At 38.6% G+C, this 22,574-nt stretch overlaps 1 protein-coding gene across 4 annotated transcripts in view; it reads right to left on the bottom strand.

The window, feature by feature from the left end:
• LOC102136630 (protocadherin alpha-C2) overlaps positions 1-18,984 on the bottom strand; it is a 199,956-nt gene extending 180,972 nt beyond the window's left edge. For 2 of the 4 annotated variants that reach the window (XM_005558021.4, XM_073994445.1), the window contains exon 1: positions 16,484-18,984. In XM_005558021.4, the coding sequence (XP_005558078.2) occupies positions 16,484-18,868 (2,385 nt within the window). In that variant the 5' untranslated portion in view covers positions 18,869-18,984. Of the gene's footprint in view, positions 1-1,155; positions 3,659-16,483 lie in introns of those variants that run through there. The other 2 variants (XM_045394335.2, XM_073994447.1) reach the window with 1 other exon arrangement.
• Positions 18,985-22,574: the final 3,590 nt, after the last annotated feature.

Genomic DNA, 22,574 nt, shown 5'->3' with positions numbered 1-22,574 from the left:
CTAAATGTTAATGTTAAGATAAGGGAAAAATAACCGATCGTATTTCTACACAATGGAACACCATAGATCCAAATAAAAGAAAAACAAATCTACTTCAGTAATGATAATTCATGATCATCAAGATATATTAGTAAATGAAAAAAGCAAGATTAAAATCAATACTCATATGTTTTTTAAGGGGGTAGGGAAGTTTATTAGCATATGATAAAAATCTCTAGAAGGATACCCAAGAATGTTTTGATTTCATGAAGGAGGTGAAAGGGAAAATTTCACTGTCTTCTTTTGCACCTTTAGAACAGTAAACTATGTATATGTGTTTCCTATTCCAAAGATCAATAAAATGAAAAATGTAATTTTTAAATTACAGTTATCAAATTCATCATGGGTATACAGGTGAACTGCTTAGACAAAGTTGAAATAAACCATATACTGCAAAAATATAATTGAAAACAGAAACTAAATTAGTGTAATAAAATAATAATTCAAATTCAACAGAAACAAAAAGGTAAAATTGGAAGGGTGGTGTTAAAACATTTTTATAGGCCAGGCACTCTTGCTCAATCCTGTAATCTTAGTACTTTGGGAGGCTGAGATGGGAGCATGGCTTCTAACTAGGAGTTCAAGAACAGCCTGGGCAAAGTAGCAAGACCCCTATCTCTAGAAAAAAAAAAAAAACTTTAATTAGCATGTGCATGTAGTCCAGCTACTTGGGCGGCTGAGATGGGAGGATCACTTGAGCCCACGAGTTTCAGGCTTCAGTGAGCTATGATCAGGCCACTGCAGACTGAGCAATAAAGGGTCTTTAAAAAATAATAATAAAATAAAATAAATTTTCATGGAGTCATAAACTGAGACTTTGAGAATGACTCCAAACTATGTCTTACAATTATTATCCTACATTTTTAGAGATGCGAAATTCAAATGCTAATATAAAATATAATTTTAAAAATACTTAATATCACAGAAAGTTGATGAATCTATTACCCTAACAGAAAAACATCATAAAAAGCACATAGTACATGAATTAGTGCAACAATTGTGTACTACAATATTTATGTACTAGGGCGTAATTTTTTAAAAAAAAACTGGGTGAATGTGACACTTAATATTTAAAAATTGGGAGGGAAAGTTGGATGTTAATATCAGAAAACTCACGTTGTCTGCAGAGGCGGGACCCTGAGGAAGGCTTGGACTGAAAGCCATGAGGTCCATCTTGGGTGGGGCTTCTGCAGAGCACACCCTCTCCCTCCTCTGCTGTGAGCAGGACCAGCTCCCCACCGCGCTGGAGCACACCAGAGTGGGATTGCCCCGCGTGCACACGACCTCGGTGGGCGGCGCCGAGAACCGCAGCGCGGTGTACAGCAGCAGCGTGAGCACCAACAGGCTGGACACCGCACAGATGGCGATTATCAGGTACACGTTGACATCCACCAGGGCAGCCTCGGGACCCACAGCGCCCGCCGACGCCCGCGATGAGGCCTTCGGCGCCTGGCCACTTTCCACCAGCGACACCAGCACTGTGGCTGTGGCTGTCAGCGCGGGCTCTCCATGGTCCTTCACCAGCACCAGAAGGCGGTGGCGCGGTGCTTCGGTCTCATCCAGAGAGCGTGTTGTGCTGATCTCGCCTGTGTACAGCCCCACGCGGAACGGGATGCGCGCACTGCCAGGCTCTGGCTGCAGCTCATACGAAAGCCACGCGTTGTAGCCCGAGTCGGGGTCCACTGCGCGCACCTTCGCCACCACTTGGCCCGCACCCACCGACCATGGCACCAGCTCGCTCACTGCGCCGCCGGTGCCACCCACTCGAGGCGCCAGCAGGGCCGGCGCGTTGTCGTTCTCGTCCAGCACGAACACCTGCAACGTCACGTTGCTGCCCAGAGGCGGCACACCCGCGTCGCGCGCGCTCACCTGGAACTGCAGCAGCTCCAGCTCCTCGTGGTCCAGCGGCTGCAGCACGTACACCTTGCCGCTCTGCGCGTGCACCGACACGTAGCTCGACAGCGCGCGCTCGCCCACCCGCCGCTCCACCAGCGAGTAGGACACCAGCGCGTTCTCCTGCGCGTCCGCGTCCCACGCAGACACCGTGAAGATGTGGCAGCCCGGCGGGTTGTTCTCCTTCACGAACACGGTATACTCGGACTGCGCGAACGCTGGCGCGTTGTCGTTCACGTCGGCCACCTCCACAGACACGCTGGCCGTGGCCCACAGTGAAGGCGAGCCCCCGTCCCGCGCGGTCACCACCAGCTCATAGGCCGACACGCTCTCGCGGTCCAGGGCGCTGTCCAGCACCAACGAGTAGTAATTCTTGAAGGTGGACACCAGCTTGAAGGGGACGTGGGGCATTAGGGAGCAGGTCACCTGCCCGTTAGCACCTGAGTCACGGTCAGACACGGTGATCAGAGCAATGACCGTGCTGACTGGAGCGTCCTCTTTCACAGGCAGGAAAAGGGAGGTTATGGCCATCTCTGGGGTATTATCATTCACATCCAGGAGTTTCACTACTACTTTACAGTGTCCTGTTAATGGGAATGCACTTTTATCCATGGCATCAATATTAATTTCATATGAGTTACAGACTTCATAATCCAGTTCCCCCTTAACTTTTATTTCACCAGTATTAGAATTAATTATAAATTTGGACTTTACATCGTCAAGAACAAGATTACTAAAGAAATACCCTATGTCTTTATTGATGCCCTCATCTGCATCTGAGGCGTTCAGTTTAATAACTAATGTCCCACTCGGTGCATTTTCCAACAATCTGACATTATAAATGGATTTATCAAATTCTGGGGCGTTATCATTAGCATCCAATACATTGATCAACAACTGAACTGTACCTGTTAGTTCGGGTTGTCCTCCATCAGTTGCAATCACTAATAAACGATGTTCTTGTGTTTCTTCTCTATCTAAGGATTTCCTCAAAACTAGCTCTAAAAAGTGCGTTTCTTCTTCATTTGTTTTAACATCTAAGTCAAAATATTCGTTAGGATTTAACCTGTATCTCAATTGTGCGTTTGCTCCGATATCCAAATCCGACGCGCCCTCTACTGGAAACCGCGAATCTGGCATTCTTGACTCTAAAATGAACAATCTTTGTTCTTGCCTGGAGAACCTGGGCGGATTGTCATTAATGTCCTTCACTGCCACCTCCACATGGAAAACCTGCAGCGGCCTGTCCACGATCACCTCCAGGTGGATGCTGCACTCCGCGCTCCGCCGGCACAGTTCCTCCCGGTCGATCCGAGAATTCACAAACAAAATGCCATTCTGCAGATTTACCTCCAGAAGGTCCCTGCGGCCCTTGGACGCCACCCGGAACAGGCGCGGCACCAGCTCTGCCAGCTCCAGCCCCAGGTCCTGCGCGATGCGGCCAACGAAGGTTCCGTGTTTGGCTTCCTCCGGGATCGAGTAGTGGAGCTGGCCGCTCCCTGCCTTCCAGTAGACGAGGAGAAGCCACAGCAGCAGGAGCCGGGATCCCGGACTTTCTCTCCGGGAATATACCATCTCAATCTCCTTCCGATTATCAGCTCTCTATTGCATCACCACACAATGTATTTTGTAAATTCAATTCCCAATTACCTATATATTTTTATATTATCACCTTTTTGAGCTTCTTGGCAGAGCCAAAAATGGAAGGTTCTTTTCCTTTCTGTCTAAGGAAAATGTACTCACTGTACTCCTTTGAGATTGGGAAGGGAGAAAAACCTTGCGGCGTCCAGCGACCTCATGCGGATGAAAGGGTAAGTGTTTTACTTTGTTTTGCTTTCTTTAGCTTATATTCGTCAATACTTCTCAAGTATTCTCACTTTCAATGACATGATTCTTATCATTTTTTAAATCACTTATCTCTAGTCAAACTATATCATTAAACTGTGTCTTCAAATGCGTCAATATAAGTGCATCATTAAAATATTTACAGAAACATGCATCTAAAGTCATGTAAACCCAATCCTTACTAGAGAAGTTTGTATTGGTGTATTTTATATAAGCAGGAGTTTATGTATTTCCAAACTGATAAAAATAACTTTTAAGAGTTAAAGTTTTGACTTTTCTCATCTCTATTTAAACATATCTAATTAAAATTTTTGAGTTTTTCTGTATTAATCAATGGAATGTTTGTATGCTATCTCCGTGTTACTCATAAACCAAATTTTTATTCCAATTTCAGTGTTTAATAGTGACATTCTGTTTATGTTATTTTCAAAAACAACTAAAACTATTTTAATGGCATTCTCACCTGAGTTTCTTCTTGGAGGTCTAATTTTCAAATCGATGAAAACCTATTTCTTTATCTATAACACCTATCTACTTTTTATATTATCCCAAAACTGTAATGGGGATATTTCAACTTTCTAGAAATCAAAAGCATAATAGAACAACTTTGGTAAACGTCTTTGCACTATTTTCAAATTAGTAGCATCTAGATAGCATTTCTTCAAGTTGCTATTACTGATAAAGCAATTATTAAAAATTGTAAAATACATAGCTTTGCACTTACATAACAAGTCAAAATCCTAACATTTTCTATACGACATACTATTTCACAAAATGTTTAGGTTCCAGTAAATATAATCATGTTGAAAAGAATATCATTTTATTAACCAGGCTACCTTTATGTTAGTTTAACGACTTTTTAATCTCCCAAATGTTTACTGGATGGTATCATTTGAACACGACCTAGAAAATATAGTAAACACAATAAATACGGGCAAAAGAAAATGTCGCCAAGTTTTCTATTGAAGAAATAGCTAACATTCTGCTTGTACATGTACTCCTTAAAATCCCTTAAATATTACAAAATATCCCTTACCTGTGAAGACAGGAGGGACCACGAGATCAGCAATTCTATTGTTGGATACTTTTACATTTAAAATATAGCTTGATAAGAAAAACGAAATTACCACAAAATGCAAAGTCAGTGGAAATTCACTTGATTTCTGGAATTCAAACTTGTAAAGAAATAAGATATTGTCACAGAACTGTTTCTGATACAATCTTTAAAGATGTATTTACCATTTCCCTTATAAGATTCTTACTATCTCTATTATCATGACTTTGCAGTAATACTTGGATCATTGAAACACAAATCAATTTCCAAGACTATTTGCCTAATAGTTGTCATACTGATAATTTTCAAATATTTTAATACGCAATGGTTAAAAACATAAGAAAATGATAATAAATGTTTAGAAAATAGCATTAGCTGACGTTAGCCACTTTCTATTATATAACAGCAAATAATGTAAAACTACAAGGCTATGGAATAAATTACAGTAGAATTTTATACAGAATACACAAATATAACCTTTGAAAAAAGTAAATATTAAGTATTTAAAAGGCAAATTAACAGTGTAGTATTAACAATGTGTACATTGTAATCTGCAGAGTATTATGGTAAATACTGAGTATTTTAAAAGATACACTCAATGGAGAAAAAGTAATCAACAATATCAGTTCACATGCTCTTCTCAGTCTGGAAAAAAATATCTCATGTACTTATATAGATATTTCAGGAGAAAACAAGACTCTTGACTTTGGATTCATTTTCATATCTGTTAAACTATATTTAATTATATTTACTTTTCGAATTATCACTCGCATATGTGCTACAGTGATCAACTCTTATCTTGAATATTCCTTTCTCAATAACTATAGATTATCTAATCTCAATTTCATAGGAGACTCCATAGAAAATACTTTTTTTTCTATGGAAAAAAAAGTAGCTGGGACTACAGGCGCCCGCCCCCACACCCGGCTCCGTAGCCCAGGCTGGAGTGCAGCGGCGCGATATCTGCTCACTGCAAGCTCCGCCTCCCGGGTTCACGCCATTCTCCTGCCTCAGCCTCCGGGGTAGCTGGGACTACAGGCGCCCGCCCCCACACCCGGCTAATTTTTGTAGTTTTAGTAGAGGCGGGGTTTCACCGTGTTAACCAGGATGGTCTCAATCTCCTGACCTTGTGATCCGCCCGCCTCGGTCTCCCAAAGTGCTGGGAATACAGACAGGCCTGAGCCACTGCGCCCAGCCAGGAAAAGAACATTTTTAAAAATCTTCTTCTAAGCCATTTTTTTCAATCAAATATTACAGATTATTTTCTTGACTGATCCAGTTAAAGGAGAGGTTTCTCCTTTAGATATTTCAGTCATGTTTAAGCACCATTGTGTAAACAGAACTTCTTCCTTGAGAAAAAAATTTAGATTTAAAACTGTGTAGTATTTAAAGTGTCTCCAATTAATTCACTAAAAGCCTTTAGAAATACACTAACACAAGAAAATTTAATCTTCATAAGGGTACAAATGTCCTTTATTCCTTACAAAACCCAGAATAAAATTTTAATAAGCTGTTATTTTTCTTCTGTTATCTGTAGAAATTATATAGATATACCAGATTGCAAAGAAGAGGAAATGTTGAAGCAATTGTATAAAAATGTATAAATAATTTATGCACATATGTCATTTGATCCTTCAAAAATTCTGTATAAAAATTAATTTATTCTATTATAAGGATAGTAAGAAAGGATACCATGTGCATATAATACACATCTTAGCACTGCCTGTATAATGATTCACAGAGGAAGGTACAACTGCCCTATAAGGGAGTGTGCTAAAATACCCATATAATATATCCTCTTTGGATAGAAAATATGAGAATAGTTCTAGCATATTCCTGAGATAGTGAAAAATTAAATTAATCATTTTTATGCAACTATATTGCATTCATTAATGTCAGATTATCTCACTTAGTGGAAAGGGACAATGAAGCTAAATTTAGGAGCTGTAATCTCAGGCATCTTTTTTATGGCTCTACCTATAGTTGTTTCTATACAACTGGGTGACAAAGAGTCTCACTCTGACCCAGGCTGGAGTGCAGTGGTACAGTCAAGATTCACTGTAGCCTCAGGCTCAAGCCTCCAACTTCAGCCTCCCAAGTAGGTGAGACCACAGGTGTGCACCACCACATCTAGCTAATTTTTTTTTTTTTTTGTAAAGATAGAGTCTCCCTATATTGTTCAGGCTTATCTTGAACTCCTGGGCTCAAGCAATCCTCCTGTCATGGCCCACAAAAGTGTTGAGATTACAGGCAGGAGCCACAATGCCTGGCCTGATTCATTATCAAATGGAGAAAAATGATAATCTCTCAGGTTATATCTAATTTTAAAATCCAAGATCAAGTGAGGGAAAACTTGGTGGGAGGAAAGTTTCTTTTAACATTAGCCAGTACCCAAGTTAGAAATCTATTTTTTAAAAGGAAAATTAAATTCTAAAACTGAAAAATGCCATGATTGAAATTAAGAATTCAATCGTTGATTTTGACAGTGGCCTAGAGTAACAAGATAAAATTCCTGAAGTAAAAGATGGGTAAGAATAAAATATAGATTATGAAACAAAGAGAAAAAGTGATTTAAAAATAGAAATGGCATATAAAAGACAAGGGATATGATGAAAAGATTTAACATACATATACTTATAGTCACAGAAGAATATAAGAGAAAATATGAAGTAGAAGCAGTATTTGAAGGCATACTGCTATATCTTCTCTTAAACTGATAAAATATTATCAACCCACAGATATAAGAAGCTTTCAAAACTGCAAGCGAGATTAAAAACAAAGCAAATTAATACTGGGCACATGATAGTAAAGCTGCTAACAGTGAAAAACAGAGTAAGTATACAAAGTAGCTAGAGAGAAAAAAAGACACACTAATTGAACAATAAACTTGACAGCCATCACTTCAAAAGAAGACCATGGAATGTCATCTTAAAAGTGCTGGCAAAAAATAACTTTCATTCAATACCCAAAACTGTTTCTCAAGTGATAGTAAAATTAAGACATTTCCAGATATATAAAAACTTAAAGGTTGCTTTACTAGCAGGCCACACTAAAGGAAATGTTAACGTCTTCAGAAGGAAAACGATCCCAGAAAGAAACACAAATAGGTGCTAACAAAACAATGATAATAATGTACTGTGTGTCTAGAATACATAATTAATTGAAAGGCATATCAGTAACAAAAATTAGGGTACAAGTAAATGGTATAATGATTCAAGGTCTTAGCATTGCCTGGAAGTAGTAAAAGTATTGATTTAATTGAGGTAATAAGTCAAGGATGTGTGTTAATAAAAGAGGAAGTAAAAGAGGAAGTCAATAAAATAATTTGTAAAAGCGTATATAACTTAAAAAGATAACAGAGGTAGTGACATCAGCAAGATGCTGTTATAGGAATCCCCAGACCCTACACAGATATAACTCAACAACAATACAAGGACCAACTCAACAACAATTAACTCAACAACAATTAACTCAACAACTCAACAACTAACTCAACAACAATACAAGGACCAATTCCCATGGTGATAAGTGCAGAAACCAGTTAAGAGGATCCTGGGTTCCAAGCAAGTGTAAAACTAGCTGGGCACTTTTCTGGGGCACTTTTCCTATAGTTCCATCCAGCAGCACCATCCCATTCAAACAGGGGGAAACTTCCAGCTCCTGGCTTCTCCCTGAGAAGGGAAAGAGAAAGTAAAGCGCGCATTCAATGTTCTGACTTTTCAGGGGGGCTGTCTTGCATATCTCAGAGCACTGATGGAGCCTGGCATATTCTAAATTCCTGAGGGCAGCTGAGAATAATAAAGAGCTGGGTGGTGGGCTGATGTTCCTCAGGACCTATGACACAGCACACAGAGCACAACTCAGCTCAGCACTCTCTCCCTCATGAAGGAAAGAGAAGAGTAAAATGCATCCAAATTTCCTGAATTTTAGTGGGCAGTCCAAGTTTCTGTCTCACTTGACTCCAGGCACTGATAGGATTCAGCAGAATCTGTAACTGAGGGCTTCTCAGAACCTAAAAGAGCTGAGTGAATACTGCTGCTCCAGAGGGCCCACAGTACAGCACACAGACACCACAGAGAGAAAAAGATTAGAGCTTTAAAAAAAAAAAAAAAAAAAAAAAAGCTGGCAGATCCCTCTAATTAGGAATTATACACACAAGTCCATAGAAGATGTATCCACAGAAAAGGTTTGAGAGGTCCCTAGAATCTCTAGCCAGCCTGATTAGTAAAAGATCTTTCCATGTACAAATCCAGGCCATAAAGACTGGGAGAGATAGCTGGGGTGTTTTTTTGTTTTGGTTTGGTTTGGTTTTGGTTTTTTGAAATGTATCGATAACAAAACAAGGTAATAAGGAATATGAGAAAATAGGAAACATGGCCCAAATAGTGCATGCACACACACACACACACACACACACACACACACACACACACACTCCAGAAACCAAACCTAAAGAAATAGAGCTATATGAATTACTTGATAAAGTATTCAAAATAATTGTCATAAAGATGTTCAATGAGCTCAGGAAAATAATGCATAAGCAGAATCAGAATTTCAGCAGATAGAAAATATTTAAAAGAACTAAAAAGAAATTTTGGAACTGAAGAATACAATAATTGAACTGAAAATTTTACAGACATGTTCAACAGCAGACTCAATCAAGTAGAAGAATGAATCAGTGAACTCAAGGACACATCATTTGAAATTATCCAGATGAAGTAGCAAAAAGAACAAGAAATGAAAGCATAAAGAAAGCCTAAGAAATTGATAGGACATCCTCGAACAGGCTGCTCTACACATTATGACAGTTTTAAAAGAAGAAGCAGTGAGATAAAAGGACAGACAGCTTATTTTTTAAAATTATGTCTGAAAACTTCCCAAATATGAGGAAAGAAATGGACATCAAGATTCAAGAAATAGGCCGGGCGCGGTGGCTCAAGCCTGTAATCCCAGCACTTTGGGAGGCCGAGACGGGCGGATCACGAGGTCAGGAGATCGAGACCATCCTGGCTAACATGGTGAAACCCCGTCTCTACTAAAATATACAAAAAACTAGCCGGGCGAGGTGGCGGGCGCCTGTAGTCCCAGCTACTCGGGAGGCTGAGGCAGGAGAATGGCGTGAACCCGGGAGGCGGAGCTTGCAGTGAGCTGAGATCCGGCCACTGCACTCCAGCCTGGGCGGCAGAGCAAGACTCCGTCTCAAAAAAAAAAAAAAAAAAAAAAAATTCAAGAAATATTAAGAATTTAGAAAGCAGCAAAAGAAAAATGACTCATTACATACAAGAGAACACCCCAACTCTACCAGTAGATTTCTCAGTAGAAACCTTGCTATCCAGAAAGGGGTGAGATGTTATACTGAATGTGCTGAAAAGAAAAAGAACTGCCAAGCAAGAATACCAAATCCACCGAAGTTTTTCTTCAAAAATGAAAAAGCGATAAAGACCTTCCCAGTTAAACAAAAGCTGAAGGTGATCACAATTAGACCTGCCTTACAAGAAATGTTAAGAGGGAGTCTTTCTAGTTAAAATTAGGGGATGCTAAACAGAAATACATAGGTATTTTATTAAAGTATAAAGCTCACTAGTAAAGATAAATATATAGACAAAAACAGAATACTATAATACTGTAATGGTGGTACATAAGTCACTTTAAAATTTGATATTTTAAAATCTGGTTAAAACACAAAAGTACAGAAAAACTAACTATAAAAGAATGTTAATGTATACACAATATAAAAAGATGTATTTATGACATCAATAATATAAAATTTGGGTGGGGAGAAGTAAAAGTAATGAGTTTTGTTTTGTGATTGAAGTAAAGATGCTATCATTTTAAAATAGATTTTTATAAGAGTTTTAAAATGTAAGCCCCATGGTAACCATAAAGAAAATACTTATGGAAGATATACAAATGAAAACAGGAAAGGAACAAAAACATAGCATTACAAATCTCAATAAAACACAAAGGGAGACAGTAACAGAAGGAAAGAGGAGCAAAAAGTCTACAAGCTGCAAACAACAATTAACAAAGTGGCAACAGTAAGTCATGCCCTATCAATAATTACTTTAAATAAAAATAGAATAATCTCCCTCAATCAAAAGATACAAAGTGGCTGAACTGATTTTTTTAAAGACCCAATCACATGCTAACTACAAGAGATTTACTTTAGATTTAAAGACCTAGATAGGCTGAAAGTTAAAAGGATATTTTAAAAATTTCATGCAAATTACAACCAAAAGAGTGCAAATGTGAAAAGAGCTACTACATCAGACAAAATAGTCTTTAAGTCAAAAAGTGTCATAAGAGACAAAGAAGAACATTATATAGTGATAAAAGGTCAATTCACCAGAAAGACATAGCAATTATAAATATATATGCACCCAACATTAAAACACCTAAATATATGAGGCAAACATTCACAGAAATGGAGAAATAGATAGCAATACAATACAGTCAAGTGTTGTATAACAACGTTTCAACCAATAACAGACTACATGTACAAGAGTAGTCCCATAAGATTATAATGAAGCTGAAAAATTCCTATCACCTAGTGATGATGTAGCAGTCATAATGTTGTAGCACATTACTCACATGTTTGTGATGACATTGGTGTAAACAAACCTATTGCACTGCCAGTCATATAAAAGTGCAAGATAGCACATACAATTATGTACTGTTATATACAGTACATAATACTTGATATAGATAATAAATGTTGCTGCTTTATGTATTTACTATACTTTTTAGTAGTATTTTACAATGTACTCTTTCTACTTATTAAAAAAATACATTAACTAAAAAAAAAAAATTCACCATAAAACAGCCTGAGGCAAGTCTTTAGAGAGGTATTCCAGAAGAAGACATTGTTATCATAGGAGATGAGAGCATCACATGTGTAATTATCCCAGAACACCTTCCAGTGGACAAGATATGGAGGTGAAAACGATATTGATGATTCTGACCCAATACAGTACTAGGCTAGTATGGGTGTTTATATCTTCATTTTTAACAACAACAACAAAAAAAAACTAAGTAAAAGTGAAAAAAATAAAAAAAAATTCAAAATCAAAAAAAGCTTGTAAAATAAGGATATAAAGAGAAAATATTTTTGTACAGCTGTACAATGTGTTTGTGTTTTAAGCTAAGTGTTATTGCAAAAGAGTCAAAAGGTTTAAAAATTTTAAGTTTATAAAGTTAAAAAGTTGCAGTAAGCTAAGGTTAATTTATTACTGAAGAAAGAAAAAAAATTGAGACAGAGTCTCACACTGTTGCTCAGGCTGGAGTACAGTGGCATGACCATGGCTCACTGTAGCCTTGACCTGCTCAACTCAAGGATCCTCCCACCTCAGCCTCCTGAGTAGTTGGAACTACAGGTGTGTGTCACCACAGCTAGCTAATTTTTAAAAATTATTTTCTAGAGACAGGGTCTCACTATATTGCCCAGGTTGGTCTTGAACTCCTGGGCTTAAGTGAGCCTCCTTCCTCAGCTTCCCAAAGTGCTGAGATTACAGGCATGAGCCACCATGACCAGCCTATAAAAAGAAAATTTTTGATAAATTGAGTGTAGCCTAAATGTATAGTGTTTTAAAGTCTACATTAGTGCACAGTAATGTCCTGGGCCTTCACATTCACTCACCATTCACTCTTTAACTCACCCAGAGAAATTTCCAGCTCTGCAACCTCCATTCATAGGGTAAGTACCGTATTCAGGTGTACCATTTTAAAAATCTATACAATGGTTTTACTGTACCTTTTAGATGTTTAGATATGTTTAGGTATACAAATACTTACCATTGTATTACAATTCCCTATAGTATTCAGTACAGTTAACATATGTACGGGTTTGTAGCCTAGAAGCAATAGATCATGTAGCCTAGGCTATACGATCCAGATTTGTGTAAATATTTAAGTACACTCTCATGTTTGCACAGTGATGAATTCCTAGAATGATACAATTCTCAGAATGTATCTCCATCAATAAGTGATATGACTGTAGTAGGAGATTTTGGTACCCTACTTTCAATAAGGAATAGAACATTCAGACAGAAAATCAGTAAGGAAGCAGAGGACTTGAACAACACTATAGCTGAAATGGAACTGACAGACATATACAGAAAATTCCACCCAACAGAAGCAAATACACAGTCTTCTCAAACATACTCAGAGCATTTTCCAGGATAAATCACACATCAGGTCACAAAACAAGTCTTAACAAATTCAAGAAGGTTGAAATCTTACTGAATATCTTTTCTGACCACAGTGGAATAAAACTGGAACTCAATAGTGGAATTAAAACTGGAAAATCTGCAAATACGTAGAAATTAAACAACAGAATTTTGAATGCCTAGTAGGTCAAAGGGGAAATCAAAAGATAAATTAGAAAATATGTTAAGATAAACAAAAATGAAAACACAACACATCAGAACTTACAGGATACAACAAAAGCAGTACTAAGAAGGAAGATTAAGCTGGGCAAGCTCAGTGGCTCACGCCTGTAATTCCAGTGCTTAGGGAAGCCAAGGCACAAGGATCACTTACACGGAGCTATGGTCGTGCCTCTGTATTTCAGCCTGGGCAACACAGCAAGACCTTGTCTCTTAAAAATGAAAACAAAACAAAGAAGGGAGTTGTAAATGCCTACACTAAAAATGAAGAAAGAAGAAAGATCTCAAATAAAAAACAACTCAAGCAACTAGAAAAAAAAGGACAAATGAGGAAGCCCAAAGCAAAGAGAGGAAATACTATAATAAAGATTAGAGCAAAAATAAATGGAAAAAAAGTTTAAATTAAGTTTTTAAACTTAGTTGAATTTTTGAAAAAACAACAAATTTGACAAGCCCTTAGCTAAACTAAGAAAAAAACAAAGAGACTGGAAGTCAGAAACAAAGAAGGTGGCATTACAACTGATGCCACAATTATAAGAGGCTATTAAAATTATATACCAACAAATTAAATAACCTAGAAGAAACTGATTAATTCCTAGAAATATACAAACTACCAAGACATAATCATGAAGTAATAAAAAATCTAAACAAAATGATAACTAGTAAGGAGATTGAATCAGTAATCCAAACCTCCTAACAAAAATAAAATAAAAAAAGACCAGATGTCTTTCCTGGCTAATTCTACCAAACTTTTAAAGAAGAATCAATGTTATTTTTTCTCAAACTCTTCAAAAAAAAAAATTGAAGGAGAGGGAACACTTTCAAACTCATTTTAAAAGTCCAACAAAAAATGGTAGTAAAAAATAAATCTTCAAAAGAAACTACAATCAGAGTGAACAGACAACCTACAGAATGGGAGAAAAGTTTTGCAATCTACCCATCTGACAAAGGGCTAATATCCAGAATCTACAAAGAACTTAAACACATTTACAAGAAAAAATCAAACAACCCCATCAAAAAGTGGGCAAAGGATATGAACAGACACTTCTCAAAAGAAGACATTTATGCCACCAACAGACACATGAAGAAATGCTCATCATCACTGGTCATCAGAGAAATGCAAATCAAAACCACAATGAGATACTATCTCATGCCAGTTAGAATGGCGATCATTAAAAAGTCAGGAAACAACAGGTGCTGGAGAGGATGTGGAGAAATAGTAATGCTTTTACACTGTTGGTGGGAATGTAAACTAGTTCAACCATTGTGGAAGACAGTGTGGTGATTCCTCAAGGATCTAGAACTAGAAATACCATTTGACCCAGAGATCCCATTACTGGGTATATATCCAAAGGATTATAAATCATGCTACTATAAAGACACATGCACACATATGTTTATTGCAGCACTATTCACAATAGCAAAGACTTGGAACCAACCCAAATGTCCATCAGTGATAGACTGGATTAAGAAAATGTGGCATATATACACCATGGAATATTATGCAATCATAAAAAAGGGTGAGACATGGATGAAGCTGGAAACCATCATGAGCAAACTATCACAAGGACAGAAAACCAAACACCGCATGTTCTCACTCATAGGTGGGAAATGAACAATGAGAACACTTGGACACAGGGTGGGGAACATCATACACCAGGGCCTGTTGAGGTGTGGGGGATTGGGGGAGGGATAGCATTAGGAGAAATACCTAATGTAAATGATGAGTTGATGGGTGCAGCAAACCAACATGGCACACATGTATACCTATGTAACAAACCTGCACATTGTGCACATGTACCCTAAAACTTAAAGTATAATAAAAATAAGAAGAAATAAAAATAAATATTTATCCCTACCTCACAACAATGATAAAAATATGTGTATTCCAAATGGATTATAGATGCAATGTAAACAATGAAATAAAAGATACCACAGAGAATTATCTTTATGAAATAGGATCAGAAGCAAAAACTGATAAATTGATTTTAACCAAAATTACAACTTTCTATTCACCAAAAGACAACTAGAATTAAAAACAAGCCATGAGGTTGAAAACTACTTAAAAAAAGGAGTTATGTTCAGAATATAAGATTTGTTTAAGTAATAAGAAAAACACAAGATAAAGAAAGAAAGAAAGTTTTATGGAAGCAAAAAAGAAGAGAAAAAAGAAAAGAAAAACAACAGACTAGAGAAATAGGAGATTTGAACAGCTATTGCACAAAATAAGGTATAAAAATTGCCAAAATAAAATAGAAAGGTACTCAACTTCATTTAAACATAAAATAATTTCAAAATGAGATTACAAAACTTGCCGAGTAAAATGGCTAACATGAAAATAATCTGACAAATGTAGAGATGATGTGGAGTAGCAGAAAGCCTTATACACTACTAGGAATGTAAATAGGTAAAAACATCTTGGAAAATTGGTTGGTGTTAGCTACAAAAGACAAAGATACACACATATTCTGTGACCCACAAACACAACTCTTAGGTAAAAACCTAAGAGAAATCTGTGTACATGGGCATCAAAGAAATGTGCAATATATTTATGATGGCATTATTTGAAATAGACATTGAGGCACAATGCAAATTCCTGAACAGTAGAATAAATAATATATAGTATATTTATGAAATAGTACTAGAAATAGAATTAAATGAACTACAACTGCATGTAACAACATGGATAATTTCACAAACAATGAGTGATAAATATAAATAACACACAAATGCACAGACAATACACGTTGTGCAATTCCAATTAGAATACGTTCCCAAAACAGGCCCAGAATAAACACAGATATAAAAGGCAAATGTGCAGTTACACTGGAGGAAAAACAAGGGAAGTGATTTGGCAAGTGCATGTGAGGGGCTTCAGCGATGGAGGCAATAGATGTTTTCACTTTCATACAATTTATGGAGCTTTATTATTTCAGCCTCTGCACATTTGTTTATGTGTTATAGGTTAAATAATAGTAAAATGTTTTCTAAATGTTCGTATTACCAAAAATAAAGAAGGTGAATACAGTGAAAATTTACTAGAAATTACAGTCCTGTTAATATGCATTGAATAATGCAGCATACAATGAAGGAAGGCAATATATATTGCTTTGATGTCCTGTAATTCCAAAAGACTTTAGTTAAAATGGATATGTAAAAAGAGGTAAAATTTTAACCCAGGGAAATTTGATTCTTAGAAATAAATTTACGAAGAAGTTGATAGAGAAAAACAATACGAAAATTAAACAAAAGGATGTTATACACTAACCTTTGCAAAGGATTCCTCAGTTGTCTGCAGCTGATCTTCTCTGTCCCTAGAGTCAGGTAAACTGGGGCTGAAGGCCATGAGGTCGGTCTTGGGTGGGCCCTCACCAGAGCACACCCTCGGCCTCCTCTGCTGCGAGTATGACCAGCTCCCCACCGCGCTGGAGCACACCAGTGTGGGCTTGCCCGGAGCGCATGCGCCCTCGGTGGGCGGTGCCGAGCAACGCAGCGCGGTGTACAGCAGCAGCGTGAGCACCAAAAGGCTGGACACCGCGCAGATGGCGATTATCAGGTACACGTTGACATCCACCAGCGCAACCTCGGGACCCACAGCGCCCGACAACGCCCGTGAGGAGGCCTTTGGCGCCTGTCCACTCTCCACAAGTGACACCAGCACGGTGGCCGTGGCCGTCAGTGCGGGCTTGCCGTGATCCTTCACCAGTACCAGTAGGCGGTGGCGCGGAGCGTCCGCTTCGTCCAGGACACGCGTCGTGCTGATCTCGCCCGTGTACAGCCCCACGCGGAACGGGATGCGCATGCCACCAGTCCCCGGCTGCAGCTCGTACGAAAGCCACGCGTTGTAGCCTGAGTCAGCATCCACCGCGCGCACCTTTGCCACCACGTGGCCCGCACCCACCGACCATGGCACCAGCTCGTTCACTGAGCCACCGATGCCACCCGCCCGAGGCGCTAGCAGTGCTGGCGCGTTGTCGTTCTCGTCCAGCACGAACACCTGCAGCGTCACGTTGCTGCCCAGAGATGGCACGCCCGCGTCGCGCGCGCTCACCTGGAACTGCAGCAGCTCCAGCTCCTCGTGGTCCAGCGGTTGCAGCGCGTACACCTTGCCGCTCTCCGCGTGCACCGACACGTAGCTCGACAGCGCGCGCTCGCCCACCCGCCGCTCCACCAGCGAATAGGACACCAGCGCGTTCTCCTGCGCGTCCGCGTCCCGCGCAGACACCGTGAAGATGTGGCAGCCCGGCGGGTTGTTCTCTTTCACGAACACTGTGTACTCGGGCTGCGCGAACGCTGGCGCGTTGTCGTTCACGTCGGCCACCTCCACAGAAACACTGGCCGTGGCCCACAGTGAAGGCGAGCCCCCGTCCCGCGCGGTCACCACCAGCTCATAGGCCGACACGCTCTCGCGGTCCAGGGCACTGTCCAGCACCAACGAGTAGTAATTCTTGAAGGTGGACACCAGCTTGAAAGGGACGTGGGACGTCAAGGAGCAGGTGACCAGCCCATTGACACCCATGTCTTTGTCGGACACGCTGATCAGGGCGATGACTGTACCCAGTGGAGCGTCCTCTCTAATTGGAAGTGATAAAGACTTGAATTCCAAATCTGGGACATGATCGTTGTTGTCTTCTACTTCCACAATAACTCTACAATGGCCAGAAAGTGGGAGCTGTCCCATATCAATGCCCTCTACAATAATTTCATAGGATTTGCTTTCTTCAAAATCAATATATCCCTTTACAATAATTTGTCCAGTAATTGGATCTATGTGAAACTTGGATTTCACATTTGGCGAAACATCATTTGAGAATGAATAAACAATGTCCCCATTCAATCCTTCGTCTAAATCTGAGGCGTTAAGTTTAATTACCAGTGTTCCATTAGGAACATTTTCTGGTAATCTCACCTTATAAAGGGTTCTGTCAAAAGCTGGGGCATTGTCATTGGCATCCAGTACTGTGATGAGTAACTGAATAGTGCCAGTCAACTCGGGTTTGCCTCCATCAGTGGCTGTGAGCACTAAAAATATCTCCGGAGCTTCTTCTCTGTCTAAAGATTTCCATAGTATAAGCCCAAGACCTTTTACCAGCTCATCATCAGATGGTTTTTCCAGAGAAAAGTATTCATTTGGGCTCAGTCTGTAAGTGAGCAGGGCGTTCTCCCCGATATCGGCATCCGAGGCGCCCTCTAGTGGAAACCGAGAGTCAAGCGGCCTGGATTCCGCTATGGACAGGTTCTTTTGTGTTGCTGGGAACACCGGCGGGTTATCGTTAATGTCCCTCACCTCCACGTCCACATGGAAAACCTGCAGCGGCCCGTCCACGATCACCTCCAGGTGGATGCTACACTCCGAGTTCCACCCACACAGCTCCTCGCGGTCGATCCGAGAATTCACAAACAAAATGCCATTCTGCAGATTTACCTCCAGAAGATCTCCGCGGCTCTTGGACGCCACCCGGAACAGGCGCGGCACTAGCTCCGCCAGCTCCAGCCCCAGGTCCTGTGCGATGCGGCCCACGAAGGTGCCGTGTTTGGCCTCCTCGGAGACCGAGTAGTGGAGCTGACCGTTCCCTGCCTCCCAGGTTGCGAGGAGAAGAAGCAAGAGCAGCAGACGCCGGGATTCCTGGCCGCTTCCCCAGGAAAACTCCATCTTTAGTGCACAGTGTTTTGTTCTGATTAAATATCGTTTCTCAAAGTCAAGAGAAATCTTTTGATCGGTCGGTCAAGTGCAGCTGCATCCTCCATATTTCAGACTCCAAAGAATGCATATAGTTCCTTCCAGTAAGAATAGAAGGAATTTTCCCCTCTTCTTTCTTCTCTCATGTATTTTGTGGTAAAGAGCGACATCATGTGGCTCCAAACCGTAAGTAGCAATTGTGGAAATCCACACACACTCTACTATAAACTACTTGGTTTTATTTATTCTTTCAGCCGTTTTGGAAAATAGGAATACATTTTGTACTATTGTGGTACACATTGTACCACTGATTGATTGAGTGTGGTCCTTAGTTTCACCATAGGGGCACCTTTTACTTCAGTAGAAATAATTTTTTCAACACAGGCTTTAAGTATTACAGAGACCTAACTACACACTTTGTAAACATGTAACCGTAAAGTGTTGATTACAAAAATTCATTAAAGATTCCTGTATTCCCAAGAATTCCAGGGTTTTTTATTAATGATAACACCCTCTTCGCCCTAGTATTTTTGGTGTTGTAGACTTAAGGGGACTGGTCTCTAGGGAACTTCTAGTCCCAAGAACAAGCTATTGAAAGGGAAATTTTCAGATGTTTTATAAAAGAATCAAAGACCATCAGCATTTAATTAAATGTCTTCCTTGAGTCATGTCAGGGCTGAAAGTGCAAGGAAGCAGGAAGTTACAGCAAATAGCTTGCATGGAAAAGCATTCCAAATAATTTTATTCATTGGAACTCATTTGCTCCCATGAGCGAGGCTGGTATTCTCATTTTGACTCTTACAGTTTATAAGTACTTGCTTGTTCTCCAGTAGGTAATGTGCCTAAGCTTCTATTTTCTCCTATAGTGCTTATATATTTTAGCCAAACTGAATATTTCCTGCTTCCAATAACATTTTTCAATAAACAAACATGTTCATTTTGTCCTGTCTACAAGTAATCCACATCATTTCTAAACTCTTCTAAAGCCAATTTTTATAACCACTTAAAAGTTCCCTGACCCATGAAGAATGTCATGATTAAACCAATTAAACAGGTATTTTTTCTTCTTTTACAAACTGCAGCACCACGGTGGAATCGTGTGGGCCATTTATTACATTAATTTATCTCATAAGCATTTGAGTATGTGTGTCCTTTTTTGGAATATATATTTTAAAGGGAATAGTTGTATCTTAATTGTTTAATAGCTCAAAGGGACTTACTTAATATTTGCTAAATATTTACCCTGTGGAAAAGATTTGGTTTCCTTCCATTTCCTAATAAAATGCATTAATTTAAGGTGATCGCATAGCTAGTTGGGAAAATGTGGTGTTTCGGCAGCCTGTATAATTTTCTAAAGACACAAAAAAAGTCTCTAGACATTTCCCCAATTAAGATGTATTTCAAGTTCCATGTTGAAAACTTGGGTTTTAGCTTAATTTTTATTCTAATTCTTGGTAATCACGATCTTTGAATCATCCTGGGTATTAATGGGGAATGAAGACTTCCCAATAAATAAACCACAATACATTTATTCTTACATAAAGAAATTTAATATATAAAGACATAATGGTAGCTATTTAAAAGCTTTCTTTGCCTCCTGTATTCATAAAGTTCTTCTCATCCTGTTTGTCTAAACAAAAATCAATCTAGTGAAAATAGCTTTATGCTCCCTCTCTATCGAAGAGCTACATTCACACAAACACACACACACAAATCAAAACAACAACAACAAAAAAACCCACCAACTTTCTGAATCAAACAGAAACCAGAGTACTTTCACTATTTGGGGACCCAAACTAGATTTTTACAAAATGATCATTGACATCAAGCACATTGGAAAAAAAGAGGAAGAATTCCATTTTCACACATTTCATTTGTAATATTTTCATTTGCCAGGTATTTTAATGTACAGATGGGGAATGCAGCAGAATAGAAAAGGATGTTTATTTGGTAGCTATTCAATATTTATTTGGCATAGCATCAATATATCTGCGAAACAAAAATTCCAAAGTCTTCAAAATGTCTTTGCCAAGAGTCTTGTTAGACAAGAATTTCAAGAGGCAAGCTGGATTTGAAGATTGAAGTTCCATATCTGGGAGGACAAGTACTTTGGCTGACTCTATTATATTCAAGAAGCTGATAACAGAACTAAATTTTTAAAATATTGACCTGAGTTGGACACACTATGGCTACTACTTCAGGGACAAGGGAGCAACAAAGGATAGTGGCAAAAAAGGAAATAAAGAAAATGAAAGTCGGGAGAAGGAGAGGAGTCAAGAAAAGTATCTATTTTACATGTTAGACCTCTCACACTGTCAATGAGTATTGACCAGGTTTCAGCTGGTTACTATTTCTCTCCAGTGGTAGGGAAACTTAAATGGGAGTCCAACTAATTGCTAGAGGAGATAACCAAATGTGTGGGGGGAGTGATTAGAAAAAAGTCTAACTTCAATTTTATTTGGTTCTGGTTATTTGGAGTTTTCTACTTACTGCATGGCACACATTAATAGGTAGGATGCTATTCAGAGAAGGTAACCAGTAATAACATTAAAACATTGGCTTATCAAACTTATTTCATATTGACATCCTTAGTATGGTATGTAAAAGACACTAATGAATAAAAAGTTTTGCTAGTAGGGATAGTTTTAAAATTAGATACCATAATTATTTTCAAGATATTGTTCAGATTGAAAATTATTTTTAACAAGGTTTAAAACATTCTTTTAAAATGAATATATAAATATACTACAGAGCTATTAAATTTTCACTTCATATTGATATTTGAGTTATTAGTAATAAATAAATTTGAACACATAATACAGTAGTATTATTAAAGTAGTATTAAATAAAGTAGTGATAAACTAAAGATGAACAAAAATACAATTCTAAATGCAATTGTTATTCTCGATTTTTCTCCCAACTGGGAAATCAACAAACAATAAACAGGATTTCCAAATAAGAGCACAAGGCCTAAAATGAATCACATTCAAGTGAAAAAGAAGGATTGACACTCCAAACAAATGAATAAGAGAATAAAAGAGGTTCCGTAAAAGACAATAGGTGTAATGATCTATTTTTTGAAACTGAAGGTGGAAAAGCATAATCAATAGGGAATTATAAGCATTTAGGTGAACTCATAAAATGAGCAAGTAACATTCGTACTAACAGGTAGTAGGAAGTCCAAATGAAAAGTGGCAAAAGATATTGAAGAAGCATTGTGTAGGGAGGGATAAGTATAAAACGAGTCGAAATCAAATTCTCTAAATAATGAAACTCATCTAGAAAAAATATTTGTCTTATACCCAGGCATTTAGCAATAAAATAATCCTACTACTGCACCTGCTAACAAACAAAATTACAAGTGTGGATCTCATGACTTACTGCTGATTTGGTTCAAAAATTAGCAACAAAAATCTTAGCATTTTAACCACAAAACCAAAAAACTGGAAAAGTCTAATTATGAATCACATAATTCATACTTAACTATTAACGTATTTCCAAAATAGTGGAAACATTGAGGAATGAAAAAGACATTTTGGAAAGAATAAATAAAAATTACTCACTTTGACTGAGTGATCAACGTCCACATCCTGTTTCTCCTCTCTATCCCGGCTAATTGGACAAGGAGGAAGGCTAGGGCTAAAAGCCATGAGGTCGGTCTTGGGCAACTCCTCTCCAG

The sequence above is a fragment of the Macaca fascicularis genome, chromosome 6 (genome assembly GCF_037993035.2).
Source record: "Macaca fascicularis isolate 582-1 chromosome 6, T2T-MFA8v1.1".
NCBI classification, from domain to species: Eukaryota; Metazoa; Chordata; class Mammalia; order Primates; family Cercopithecidae; genus Macaca; species Macaca fascicularis.
Note: the sequence above shows the minus strand (reverse complement) of the source record. Positions and strands in the feature narration are given on the sequence as shown.